The 12,652-nt window shown below is 51.5% G+C and overlaps 4 protein-coding genes across 4 annotated transcripts; 1 reads left to right on the top strand and 3 right to left on the bottom strand.

Moving 5' to 3' along the window:
- Nucleotides 1-506: 506 nt before the first annotated feature.
- Nucleotides 507-2,336, bottom strand: POX_b02433 (uncharacterized protein; the record flags this gene model as incomplete). The annotated part of the gene is made up of 1 exon (XM_050111347.1): nt 507-2,336. The coding sequence occupies one exon, from the start codon at nt 2,334-2,336 to the stop codon at nt 507-509; it is 1,830 nt and encodes a 609-aa protein (XP_049971693.1).
- A 231-nt stretch (nt 2,337-2,567) lies between these two features.
- Nucleotides 2,568-3,842, top strand: POX_b02432 (uncharacterized protein; the record flags this gene model as incomplete). Its single annotated transcript, XM_050111346.1, has 3 exons — nt 2,568-2,607; nt 2,670-2,910; nt 2,993-3,842. 3 exons carry the CDS (start codon nt 2,568-2,570, stop codon nt 3,840-3,842), a joined length of 1,131 nt encoding a protein of 376 aa, XP_049971692.1.
- A 314-nt stretch (nt 3,843-4,156) lies between these two features.
- Nucleotides 4,157-7,153, bottom strand: POX_b02431 (uncharacterized protein; the record flags this gene model as incomplete). The annotated part of the gene is made up of 3 exons (XM_050111345.1): nt 4,157-5,152; nt 5,217-5,884; nt 5,938-7,153. 3 exons carry the CDS (start codon nt 7,151-7,153, stop codon nt 4,157-4,159), a joined length of 2,880 nt encoding a protein of 959 aa, XP_049971691.1.
- Nucleotides 7,154-8,540: 1,387 nt separating this feature from the next.
- Nucleotides 8,541-10,032, bottom strand: POX_b02430 (uncharacterized protein; the record flags this gene model as incomplete). The annotated part of the gene is made up of 2 exons (XM_050111344.1): nt 8,541-9,845; nt 9,979-10,032. 2 exons carry the CDS (start codon nt 10,030-10,032, stop codon nt 8,541-8,543), a joined length of 1,359 nt encoding a protein of 452 aa, XP_049971690.1.
- Between the last annotated feature and the right edge of the window lie 2,620 nt (nt 10,033-12,652).

Raw genomic sequence — 12,652 nt, 5'->3', positions numbered from 1 at the left:
ATTCGTGATTCATGAAAGTTTCTATTTTTAAGCATCTGTAACATCTTGCTATGTATGTTGGGGGAGAAAAAATAACGGCAACACCATTATGCTGGACTTTCTGAAAGCCACTGGCAACAAAAAGAGACTCCGTAAGTACTGTCTGAAGCAAATAGCACAATACACAGACTCTCATGAGACCAAAAGAAGCTCACAGGAAATACAAAGGCGAGGCAGCCAGAGATGTCCCCATTGTAGATTCAATCTTGGAGTGGTGATATTGAACGCGCCATAGAGTCCCACGAAAGAGGAGGCGCGTCCAAATTGATACGGATAAAACCGCATCAATACCAGTCCCTAGAGGAAGGAAGCGCGGAAGTAAAAGTTCAGTGATTGGAGGTGACAGTGTGCTCTTTTGTTTAGCGCAAAATAGCAATGAGTGCAAGTGATAGATGTGTCTTGTAATTCAAGGTCTAGAATGTTGATGTGGTTATACAAAATCTTTCACCTGGTGAAATCATACAAACTCACGGTCTTAGCCGCGCAGCCTTGAACCGGCTGACCTTTTGAGCGGGCTCCTCGATGGGGACAAATTCAGGTTCCTCGTCGTTGACGAAACCACCTTGTGCCTGGATTTTACTGTTCCGCATTCTGTAGTACTCGGATGCGATCTCCCGTCGATGTATCTCTTCGTCCAGCTCGTCGGGAGCAGGAGCTGTGATTGACCCGGGAGCGATATCTCGCTCGACCAACTTATCAGCCAGAGTCTTTCCCACTGGAGGTTTGGGAGCTGACGGGCCGATGGGAATATCTGTGATAGGCGTGGAGAAAGGCTTTGGCTCCTGTGGAGTAGCAGGGAATAAACCAGATGGTGGTACTGAATCGCTGGGATCCGTATGTTTTGCAGAACTTCCAAACCTCATCGGCTGAGTGAGCAACTGGGCTGGAGCAGGCTTGGCGGGAAGATCGGCAGGAGACGCCTCGGGATCGAGGGCCCGAGTGCTCTTGAAACGGGACACCTTCTTTGGTCCCTTGGTTGTCGTAGGCTTGGGTTCCTGCGGTTGTGTCGTACGCTCAACGATGGCGTCGGATAAAACTTGGACACTAGCCTGTGGTTTTGTCGGTGGGGTTTTCTTTTCTAACGGAGTTGGTTTGACAGATGGCGCGATATCGAGATCGTCGGCAAACGCGACCTTCTTCTTCGGCTTTTTCTCCTTGTCGGTGTTCTCGACAACTTCAGTCTCCCCGGCGGGTTCATCAGCAGAGGTTTGGATCTCGTGTCGAATCTCTTCTGGGAATGTCTGAGTGTCTTTGCCCAAGTTGGTCATGCCTCTGGCGTTGAGCTTCGCTTCCAGTTCCCGCATTTGCTGGTGATATTCCTCCGACAGAAAAGTGTGTGATCGGCCGAACTCATCTTCATCCTCCTCGTCCTCTGTGCCCACGTCGTATTCCTCGTCCGAGACAGAAAATTCACTCGCATCATCATCCAGCTCCAATTCCGCGACAATCGCACCAACTTCATGAATTCCGTATTCAAGCAGTTCTCGGCGGAGAGTAGCCTCATCAGCAGGCTCGTCGATGTCGGTCACGGGCGATTGGGCGCGATCCTCAGGTGTTACAAGCGACACTGGCTTAGATAGGTCAAGGTCATCCTCCTGCACTTTTGGTTCATTTTTGGGCACCGGCGTCTCCTTAATCGCAGCTTGTTCGCTCCTAGCATCACTTGGGGAATCCTCAATTACATTCGCCTTTTCATCCTGAGCAGGACTCGTCGAAACCGTGGCATTTTCGCTGGAATTGGAGCTTTGCGGAATGTCTTCAACCCCGGCCTTCTTGAGAGCTTCCAGAATGTCCGATGCATGGTCGCCGGGCTTGTTGATGGAACTGGAGACCACATTCCCCTCCTCGTCTAACTCTTCCACAATTTCGCTCAAGGCAAATCCCTGGTCTTTGGAGACATCCGCTGGAGGCTGGTCATTCGAGTCCAAGGTGTAGAGTTCATCTTCCGCTGCTCGCAGTCTTTTTTCCATTGTCGCAACATTCTGCTTCACGTAGTCGATTCGCCGGCCAAGGAGATCAACAACCTGCGTGCGCGATCGATTGACGCCGGCTTGCGTTCGGAGAATCGCTTGGATCTCCGTCTCGGTGACTAATGATCCTTCGTATTGGCGCGCAATAGATCGCATCTTCTCTGAAGTGGCGCCATCCTCCAGATCTTGAATCTCTTCTCGAAGACCGTCATACTCTGCCTCCCATGTTCTCCAATGGTAGAGTGATTTTTGCAGTTCGGAAATGTTGCTTTCGAGGGCAAGTCGCCTCTTCTCGAGGTCGTCAAGATTGTGATTAGGTATGCCCATGGTGAGTCACGAGAAAATGCAAAAGCGATGATCGTTGTCAAAAGTTCTCCATGTCAGGGAGAATGCAGAAAAGTGGTTCTGATAGTGGAGGGGCGAAGGAAAAAAAAAAAGGTAGAACAACGCCGAAGACCGAAGACCTGGTCCGTGCACGTGGTGGATCCCGCCTTTATCTCCATCTCTTGGAGATCTCCGCCGCCTTTGAACTTCTACCCAGATTGCCAACAGCTCATCATGGCGTCCAAAAATAGGATCGACCCTCAGGATGAGGATGGTGAGCTCCCTTGAGAGAAATTTCCAATGATGCAAGTCAGCTACTAATCGATCTCATACCAGAGGTCTGCCCTGTGTGCAAATCCTCGCGGTACCTCAATCCGAATATGCGGTTTCTCATCAATCCGGAGTGCTACCACAAGATGTGCGAATCTTGCGTCGATCGAATTTTCTCTTCTGGTCCAGCCAGTTGTCCCGTCGCTGGATGTCGGAAAACTCTACGAAAGAATCGTTTCCGCCAGCAAACGTTTGAAGATATCGGAGTTGAGCGAGAAGTTGATATTCGGCGGCGGGTGATGCATATGTAAAGGACTCTTTTCTTCTTTCCTCTCCATCCGCCCTCCCCCGCCCCAGCGTGAGAATCAATCTAACAAATTGTGGAACAGCTTGAACCGACGAGAGGAGGAGTTCGATTCGAAGCGCGCCTATGACGATTTTCTTGAGCAGCGCGAAGAGATCATCGCCAACCTAGTGTGTCGGACCGACGTGGCCAAAACGGAGGCTCAATTACAAGCCTACGCGCAGGAAAATATGCAATCAATCAAAGCGAATCAATTGCTCGAGGAACAAGAAGCAACTACCTTCCAAAAGAAAATTCTTATGGAGCAAGAAGAGGCCCGGCTCCGTCAACAGATCGCCCGAGAGGAATACGAGAATGAGCGGCGCGAGCAGCAGGCTACTCGCGAGGACTTCCTTACAAGGCTCGCATCTGGCTCGGCTGTAGACGCGGCTGCTATCGCTCGTGAGGGACACAAGGTACACCTGAAGAAATCATCTGCTAGACGCAGTGAGGAGGACCGCATTCGGCAGAAGCAGGCTGCTTTGCGAGGCTCCGAGGGCAAGCGTACCGGTACGGGATTGACCACGGCCGATACTGCTGGCTCTATTTCAGGTTCAGGGCTCATCAAGGGCTTGCGGAAGATCAAGACCCCCGAACCAGAGAAGCCTTACGACCCCTTCATGGGCCTTGTGCCGGGCAAGCGCGATTACTATACTCAGCTGGAGTCATATCCATACGCATTCTTGGACAAGCTCCGCTCAGATACCACTGTTCAAGCTGGCGGGTACGACTTGCAAGAGTATTACTCGAGAACACTTCTCGAGGCATTTGCTGGGTTAGGCTGTTTCGTTCAGGAGGAAGTTGCACAACGAGATGCCACCTCTGCCCTTGGCCTTTCCAAGCCAGCCTCTACTGAGGGAGCCGCGATGGCTGCCGTTGGTCAGAAAGCTGCTTAGGCAATTCGAGATTCAATTTTACGCATAGCGATGGCGTCATTTTTTTGGGATGTATTGTACTACATATTTTCAGGACAAGTCTTCTTTTTGCCCTGACTACCTAAACACAACAGCCTGCCCCCGGCATCTACTACCGCCTCCACACTGTTTCACAAGCAAGACACACCCATGATACATCACCGCAAGACCGGGTGAACTCAAACAAGGCGCAGAATCATTGAACAGGGCGGAGAAAGACATTCTATCCGCGAAGAAAGAAGAATAAAAAATAGTCGCCAAAAGCTTGGAAAAAATAAGGATAAAACTTCAGGAAATCATGTGCGACCGGTCAGTTCCGCGGTGCTCTCGATGCCCTCCCAGGGCAGATCGTCTTCCTCTTCGTCATCCAAATTGACTGGACCCGTACGTGACTTGGAAGTGTTGGCGGTCATGTCAATGCCAATAGACTCCAGCGTCAGGTCGAGGTCACGCTTTGAAATGTCGCCCTTGCATGTTTCCAACACGTCGTAGAGCGAGTAAATTTGATCCGACTTCATATCAATGTCCTTCATGACAGTCTCGATCTTGCGCATCACGGATTTGCGCTGACGCTTGCCAAGTGAAGCGTCAAGCTTATTATAGGCCGCCTGGTAGGAGGCAAGCTGCATTTTTAGGTGGGCGAGTTCGTCCTCTAGCGTCTTGAGCACAGTGGCGAGAGCCACAGCAGGCGGCTGTGACGGGCGCATCGTGGGATCCTCAGTGTTCGGCATGCGTTCAGAAACTGGAACAGGCTGAGGGATCTTCATAGCCTCGAGCGAACAGGAGTCTCCGTGGGGGTGCACGATCTTGCAGATCACACAGTTGTTTCCATCATGCTGGGCGATTTCGTTCAAAGCACGCTGGGTCGATTCGGGTAATTGAGATGGATTCCGGGCAGCTAAGTCCGCGCGGCTAAGAGTGATGTCGGGAAGGATGAAGGCAGACGTCATGTCCTCAACGTTCCTTCGCTTTCTTCGCTGAGGTGTAGGCACGACTGACTGATCGGAGTGACGTCGTAGCCGCTCAGCAGTGGGCACAACAAGGCTTGTATCGGCATCTGTAGTTGCAGAGGACCGGGTCGTAATGTCGCCTGCCGCCGATGCAGGACGAGAAATGGTTGGCTTTGGCTCTCGCAACGACGATTTGCGTGGCTGAGGGGCCTTGAGGATGCTCTGGCGAATCGAGTTCACAGCCTCAATGGTGGACGCGTCTTTGGCAGCGCTGGAACGGCGTTGCTTGCGAGACAGGCGTTCTTCCTCCAGCGTTTTTCGGAGCTTGGCGATCTCATTTTCCTAAATCATCCAAGATATTTAGCAGAGGTCGCAGAGGTCATATACATCGGACTCATGAACATACGTCAATTACGCTCAACAGCGTAAGATCATTTCCATCCGCAGATGCCTTTGATTGTTCGGTAGATTCCAGAGCGCTGCTGACATCCTCTAAGATGACGCGTTTGACGCGCTGCTTGGATGTGTTGGACTGTTTCCGGTTGCCTTTTGACTCGGAAGTGCCTGACCTCGTGGACTTGGCGGCAGATGCCCGCTTCGAAGTGGGCTTGTCAATCGAGAATAACTCCTCCTCCGCGCGTTCTTTCTCCAGACGGGAAATTTCCTTGTCTACTTGTGTAGAAACCTTGGCACGAGAATCGTCTTGGCGCTTCGATCTTGACTGTGTGCGAGTACTCTTGGCGGTGACGTCTTTGGTGTTGCGACTAACATCTGCGCTATAGGTGTTGCTGTCTTCAGGGTCCGAAGCAGAAACACTTGAATCTGTTTCCTGAGTCTCTTCTCGGCGAATCTTGAATAAGAGCCGCTTCAATTGCGACTTGAGAGTTGAGTTCTCCTCGCGCAACTGATCATTCTCCGCCTTAAGCTCTCTGGTCTCGAGGTACGCCACACCGAGTTGCGAAATGGCGGATTCTCTCTCGTGGTTGAGCCGCTTGACCGCAGCCTCCTGAACTTGAGACTTGCGATCGGCAATATCCAACTGATTTTGCAAAGCGATGTTCTCGGCTTCAAGCTCTAGGTTTGCTTGTTAGCAATTGTTTCAAATAGCTGGTCAGCTGCTTACATACTTTGAATTTCCGAATTCATTCGTTTGGAGGTTTTCCTGTGGTCAAGGTCATCCGTTGCATGGTGGTCAGAATGGCGGGTCCGACTGGCTTTTAGCATTGCGTTCTCTTCTCGGTAGTTCTCAATGCGCCTCTCTGCGTCTGATTTAAACATCTCTAACTCCGCAACCTTGTCTTGAAGCAACCGCAGAGACACAAACAGTGCCTTCTCATCTTCAGGGATCGGAATAGCGTCCAGAGGTCGATGCTCGCGCACAGTTGAGATGTCCGTCGCTTCGTGAGGAGGAGAGACAAATCGAGTGGAGCGCATCTTGTGCTGACGGGGGAAGACAGGCGTGCCATCTTCGTACACTCCCGAGACAAGCTCGGAGATATTGGGCAAGTCAGGAAGAAGGAAAGACTGGCGTGTCATGGTGTCGCCCATCGTGTGGGTGTGGTTGTTGCTCGTTTTGCGAGGAGTTCCTCCGCCAGTAGCCTTGCGCATCTCTTTGGCATAGGCCTCCCTTGAAGCTCGCTCGACAGCATCGGCGATTTCTTGAGAGTTGTTCAAATTTCCGAAACGCGTTGACCGGTTGTTCGTCGCGACCGGAGCGGGCCGTTCGTCCACAAGGAGGGAGCCATCGTAGTCGTCGCGAACTTTGGCGTGCATATCTGAGAGGGTCCGGCGTTGGTCGCGCTGTAACTTGTTGGTCGCTTGTGAATTTGCAGTCTCTTTCTGGGCCTGTGTGGCACGTCGCAATTGGGCATCTTTTCGGAGATTCTCACTCGCGGGGCGTCTGGCAGTTGGGCGCGCTGGTGACTGTTTCTGGGGTGTCGGATAGTCGACACGAACGGCCGGCGAGGATGAACGAATGCTATTTTGGAATGACATGATTGAATCACGCGAATCATCAATGCGACGCGCAGGCTTGTTTGAGTTGCCGCGCCCCAGCTCCATCGAGAGGTCACTGACATCGGACATGGTGTCTCGGTCGCGGTCGCGATGCTGTTGTGCTTGGTTGTCTTCTTCTTCGGATGTTGGTAGCTGGGAAAATTCCGGGAAAGCGCGATCCAAGGTAGAGGTGTTGATCACAAAGTCTGGCTCCTCTTCCTCCACTGCATCTCCATATGCGTCTCTCATGCTGGGCAGTCGCGGGCTGCCGAACTCGCGGGTAGAGGCCAAAGCTTCGTGTTCGGGGTCGAAGTCGGACACGGTGAAATCCAAGTCTGAAAGTGGCATGCTCGATATTTCCCGGCTGATGTACAGTCCGAGGGCTCTTAGGAGAAAAAGACTCGCCTGCTGGACATGTGAAAAAGCAGTGCTGTATGCAGGCGGGGGGAGAGTTTGATGAATGGAACAACTTCTTGGGGTGAGTTTTGTTTTGGAGGCTGGGAATGTTTTGGTCGCGCGTGCTGGCCAATCGAATCAATCAGACCACCGCGCCCGTCCCGCTCCGAGTCCCTCACTTTGCGACGGAACGTCAATTCAATGATGCATCGATTCGCCGAGCTACAACGCAAACGATGGTGATGTCTAATGGATATGATTGCAACTGATATTATTTGATGTCTGGTATCTGAGTTTGATTTCAGCTTGTCTTTGCTGGTGATCAAAAGGACAGGCAATCTAAAGGTGACTCCCAAGCGCGAACATGAAATACTCGTGTTGCCTACAGCTACCGAGGTATATACTTGCGTACATGGAAGGGCGCAATCCACGAATATGGCTGGCTGGGTGATGGATGTAGCCCGATGGTAGGAATCAAACCTACCCGACCCCCAGCTCCAGCTGGAGTTCAGGCATTTCTGAAGGCCACTTACCTAGGTTGAACTGGGCAGGTCCCTCCTTCCATTCGATAGATTGGCCAGCAACAAACGGCCTACCCCTAGGTAGCCTTATCAGTATTTATATTGACGCATCGGCGGGGACCGGGCAGGACCTCATTGTATCTACAGGTAGTAGGTAGCGGATAGGTGGAGGAACATCCGCGTTGATCACTGCATGGATTGAGTCAACCACCGAAATGTGTTGGTATGGATAGGGCCTAATGATTGAAGGTTACTAGCAGAAGGCTCCATTGATCCCATCAATACCTAGGTAGATGTCCAGGGTGTGGACGAACATCCACCTAGCAAACTAATCACGAGCACCTATCAATGGGAATGCGAGAAGCGTTAGGAGTATATTGACATCAGTTGATATGCACATCCATGATACCTATTCTACGGGTCTAGAAGATCAAACTGAATGGTCCCAACAAGTTCAACAGATGATTGAGACTGCTAAATAATTTGCTGTAAATAAGATGAGTAATATTCCCAGTTCATTGAAGATTCCATAGCCATCGGCCTGACTGGACCGGGCCAAAAATGAAGCTGCAAGCGCTGATGAGATCTGACGCTAATCCCAAAATTCAACCAAACGCCACGCTGTTTCGTCCGAAAAAGTTGCAATGTATCGTATCGATCAAAGAAGTGAAGTAAGGGGTCACACGAAGCTGACGTTGCGCCCTGAATAGAAGCTCACACTTGACAAGGCTGGGAGACAAACCCGCATAGGGCAAAAAGGCCGTAGTGGGTTGAACGATCATCCCCAAAGGAGATCAAAAGAGATGATGTTGCCTCGTTCACCGCGAAGCAGTGTGCCCTGCTGATGTTTCGTGACTCAACGAAACTGGGATGCCTGGGGGTGCAGATGAGCCTGGCGAGGACTCTCCCTCCCCTGCAGAATGTTGTGAGACCGAATCGGGCGGAGTAACCATGTTGGGGGGCGAGGCAGGTGCCACTGGGGAAGATGTGGTTGGGCTCGCAATGTTGATGTGGATGGAAGGCAGCCGGGTGATTTCCGGCAAACGACTCTCATTCCGCTGGTTGACAGGACTTTCGTAGGCAGGCGCCTCACCCCAATCGAGGTGATCATAGTCGGGAGGGGGTGGCATATTGAATGCACCCAAATCACCTTCTTCAACCGCTGCGGAGATAGGTCGAATGGACGATGCCTGCGTAGAGACCGGACGCAAAACTAGCGGATCCGCCTCGTTGGACATTGTGGATGCATAGGATTGAACCTGAGAGCGGGTGGTAGGGATCGTGGTCAATGAAGGTGATGACGCGTGCATTTCCGCATTCTGAAGAAGAGGGTGTTGGTCGGAGTCGGAGTTGTGAGAATCGGCTCGAAGACGAGTTCCGTCGTGTCGAACATGACCGAGATCGGCGTAACTAACACTCGCAATCCGTCGCTCTCGCTCGCGAGCGCGGTAGTCTGCCACGACGGCCGAGGCGGCGAGAGAAGTGCTGCTCTCATTCCCATCACGACGGCGCCGAGTGCGGTTGCGCGACTCCTCGTTCAGTTGCTCGAGACGTACCGAGTCCCCTCGAGCCCGAGCCTCCCGACGCTCCCGACGGCGAGCCTCGCGATCGGCCAGTTCCTGTCGCCGTTGTACTCGAAGCTGGTAGAGAGCTTCCATTTGACCATCACGTCGAGACTCTTCTTCCTCTGCCGTCTCGGGAAACTCGATAACCACGTCCATTCCCGCACGTTCTCCCTCGCGAGCAATCACCTGTTCCGTAGGCTTCGGGCTTGCGGAGTAAGCTGGCAATGTGATCACGGATCGAATCGAGGTCTCACGTTGCGGGCCATGACTGTTATTGTTATTGTCACTGTTGTTGCTGCGAGAGTTGCTGAAAGAGACTGAGACCATCTCGGGACCAGATCCTCGGGCGCCCCGGTAAGAGGTGTCGCGACCGTTGCTTTGAGCACCATGGGTCGGCACCTGCCCATACGATGAACTCCCAGGAAGCCATTGCCTCCATTTTCGTTTCAAGGTTTGACCAGGAATGTATTTAGGTTCGGAGTAGCGTTCACGTAGCCATCGAGCGACTGAATATAGACACACGCTGAGGATGATCAGAGAGATCAAGACTGAAACACACTAGGATAGGCCACAGCAAGTCAGCACCTAGCGCGAGACCTTCTTCCTTTCTTCGACGTTCACATTGAAATCCAGCGATCATGCGACGAGGTTTGTAGCACCAGCTTTGGTGTAAGGTGGAGGGGCGACATACGATAATAAACACGCTGTTTTTGCGGCTGAGCCCCCGTTTCTGTGGAAGGTACATGATGGAAGGGTACGGGCGGTGGGCCCTACTAGTATCCCCGACGCATGGAAGGAAGCCACGCAATTCAAAATGATCAAGGGATGAAGGAATGTGGGATGAAGGGGAAGTGAAACGTGGGGAGAGAAGACGCAAAGCGGGCAGAGGGTGGACGAAGTCTCGATGGCGCCGTGAGGAATGAGAATACGACAATCTCGAGAATGGCAGTTTCTAGGCACAAGTGGAGTCGGGCCCTCTGAGTTGTTGAACGCAGCGCCTTTGCCCGGCCCAGTGCCTATTATTATCTTGCGGATCCAGCATCCTCAACCAGCGAGAATCTGTTCAGAGTGGAGCTCCATGGCGAGTGACCAGCGGGCCGGGTAATTCCTCAGACTCCAATTCCCAGCCACTGGACCACTCAACTTGGACACGAGTGGCTGGTAATTTCTTGGAAGATTTTGGCAACTGGGGGGAAAATAGCGTGGCCGGTAGCTTATTTGACTGGCTAGGTCGCATCTGATGGCACCCCGGCACTGCACTCGGGGCCGCAAATGGGTTTGGTACTCTTGCTCTCTTCTTCTGGTCTGTGTCTCACTGAGCACTCAGACGACCCACCATAGGTGGCTCTGGCGGGCGTGGAAAATTTGTCTCAGGATGATGAAGTCAGAAGTGATCATGACCCTCAATTGAGATACCTCTTGAGCAGAGATTCTTTTGCACATCCTTCCAGTGAAAATAACCCTGCCACAGGAAGCAAAGTATTTGGAATCAGCCGCCCGAGGTTCAAATCTCAAAGCATTGACCCGTGCACTGCGGCGTGTGGTGCTTTGTGATCGGGCAGTGAGTTCACAGCATAGGCTGGCGACAAAAGTTTGTACGACAGATTTCCTGACGTGCCCCACTTGTGGTCCGGTCTCCAAAATCGAATGCTGAGATTGCAGCAGATTGTTGGTTGATGCCATTTCAATGGCCTTGAAGAGGCTGTGCAGAGGATGTGAGTAGTGGCTGACGCCAAGGCTTTCCCAGCAAAGTTTCCTATGTCAGATTAGAGCAACAACGGCTACAACCTTCTGAAGGGGGGCATAGGAACTTTGAGAAACTTGCATAGCAAATCACTCGCTGTTGGCTGCGCAAATTTCAAGTAGTGGCTTTATGCTTAGACGGTGAACGACGGGGTTCTCGGCCATTCGAGACCATCGCGTGCTTACCAGCGCGCGCAGCAATGTCTGTGGGAGGCGACTACCCAGATGAGTGTCTGTCTACCAAATAGCACGTGAGCGAGCGCAAAAGGCTCGACAATAACGAACCGCTTACCACATTATTACTAACTCACTACTAAGGCTCAAAAAATGGGTATAAATTCTGTACCAAGGGAGTTCTAAGCCTCGTAGAATGACATCAATTGTAATCAAGCCAAATCCTTTCCATGGATCCTTATTGTATAGTGAGCAGTAGCCCATCAATCTTTCGGTACCTAGCACCTTGATTCGTGAACTCAACGTATGTAGATCTCTCGGATACCTGCACCAAGGCTCTGATCGCATAAAGTTGACCGTCACGTTATATGACCAGCGTAGGCCCGCTTGAACTTCATTCGATAGCGGGGTGACAAGGGAGTTATTCAGCCCAGCATACATGTGACCGCATATGTGCCGTTCCATACAATCACGACTTGGCTCCCTTGCACCTCTGTGAAGCATAAGTCGCAGGTGAGGCTCCCCCTCACAGGTCAGACATGATGCAGCTCTTCCAAGGCCCTGGCACACATACTGATGGCCAAGGTAACTGGCCCAAGTTAGGATCAATGATGGGTACCAGGCCTCCTCTGTATCGCCTCTAAATGATGTTTCATAGTAATTTTGATTAGGTCTAGGCAACAGACAGCCAACAAACGTCAAAATAACTTTTCTAGTTCTAATTGCCCGATTGCGTCCACAGTCAGTGGTGCCTATCTCCTGGCTGAAATCAAATAGGGAATGAAGAAATGCCTATTGGAGCACAAAACAATGCGCCTGTGATTAAATCGCGGTGCTACAATGTTCCTGTGTATACTCCGTCTTCCTTTCCTCGATCATTCTTGGCTACACATTCAGCTGAGTCCTTGCGTCTGTGACTGGGACAGAAAGGTTTCCATATCGAACACAAAGAGGAAGGGATACGCAACTTCCATCATGATTCCGACTTTGGGAAAGTCATGTTGAGAGTGAGGACCTTATGATGATCATTGAAAGATTTGCGTTGATTTTCTCACCTTCTGCGTGACTGACAAATTTTCGGTCGAGGTGAGCAGCATACTTTCATTATCGGAAAATCTTGGAGAGATCCCATCTGTCGAGACAAAAGATCACCCAATCTTCAGAATGGTACCAGCTGAGAACTAGGTAGTACTTGTGCCTTGATGTTTGGACTAGCCCCTGTCATGCAGCCCATGTTCCATTCATGTCGGGGATTGCGCCGAAACGAACTTGGCCTCGAAATGCATCAGGTGGACATATTCATCCAGTTTCGTAACGAAGCTCGGGTGAACTCGTTACGTGAAGTCTGCCAGCGTGGGTTACACGAGAGTTCCAAGTCCCCTGAACCCTATGAATGACAGAAGTAGTACAGTCCAGGCACTGATTCCTGTCTAGCGTACTGGTGTCAC

This window comes from Penicillium oxalicum, chromosome II (genome assembly GCF_001723175.1).
Source record: "Penicillium oxalicum strain HP7-1 chromosome II, whole genome shotgun sequence".
Lineage (NCBI taxonomy): Eukaryota > Fungi > Ascomycota > Eurotiomycetes > Eurotiales > Aspergillaceae > Penicillium > Penicillium oxalicum.
The sequence above is the reverse complement of the archived record's forward strand: the minus strand, read 5'-3'. Positions and strand labels throughout refer to the sequence as shown.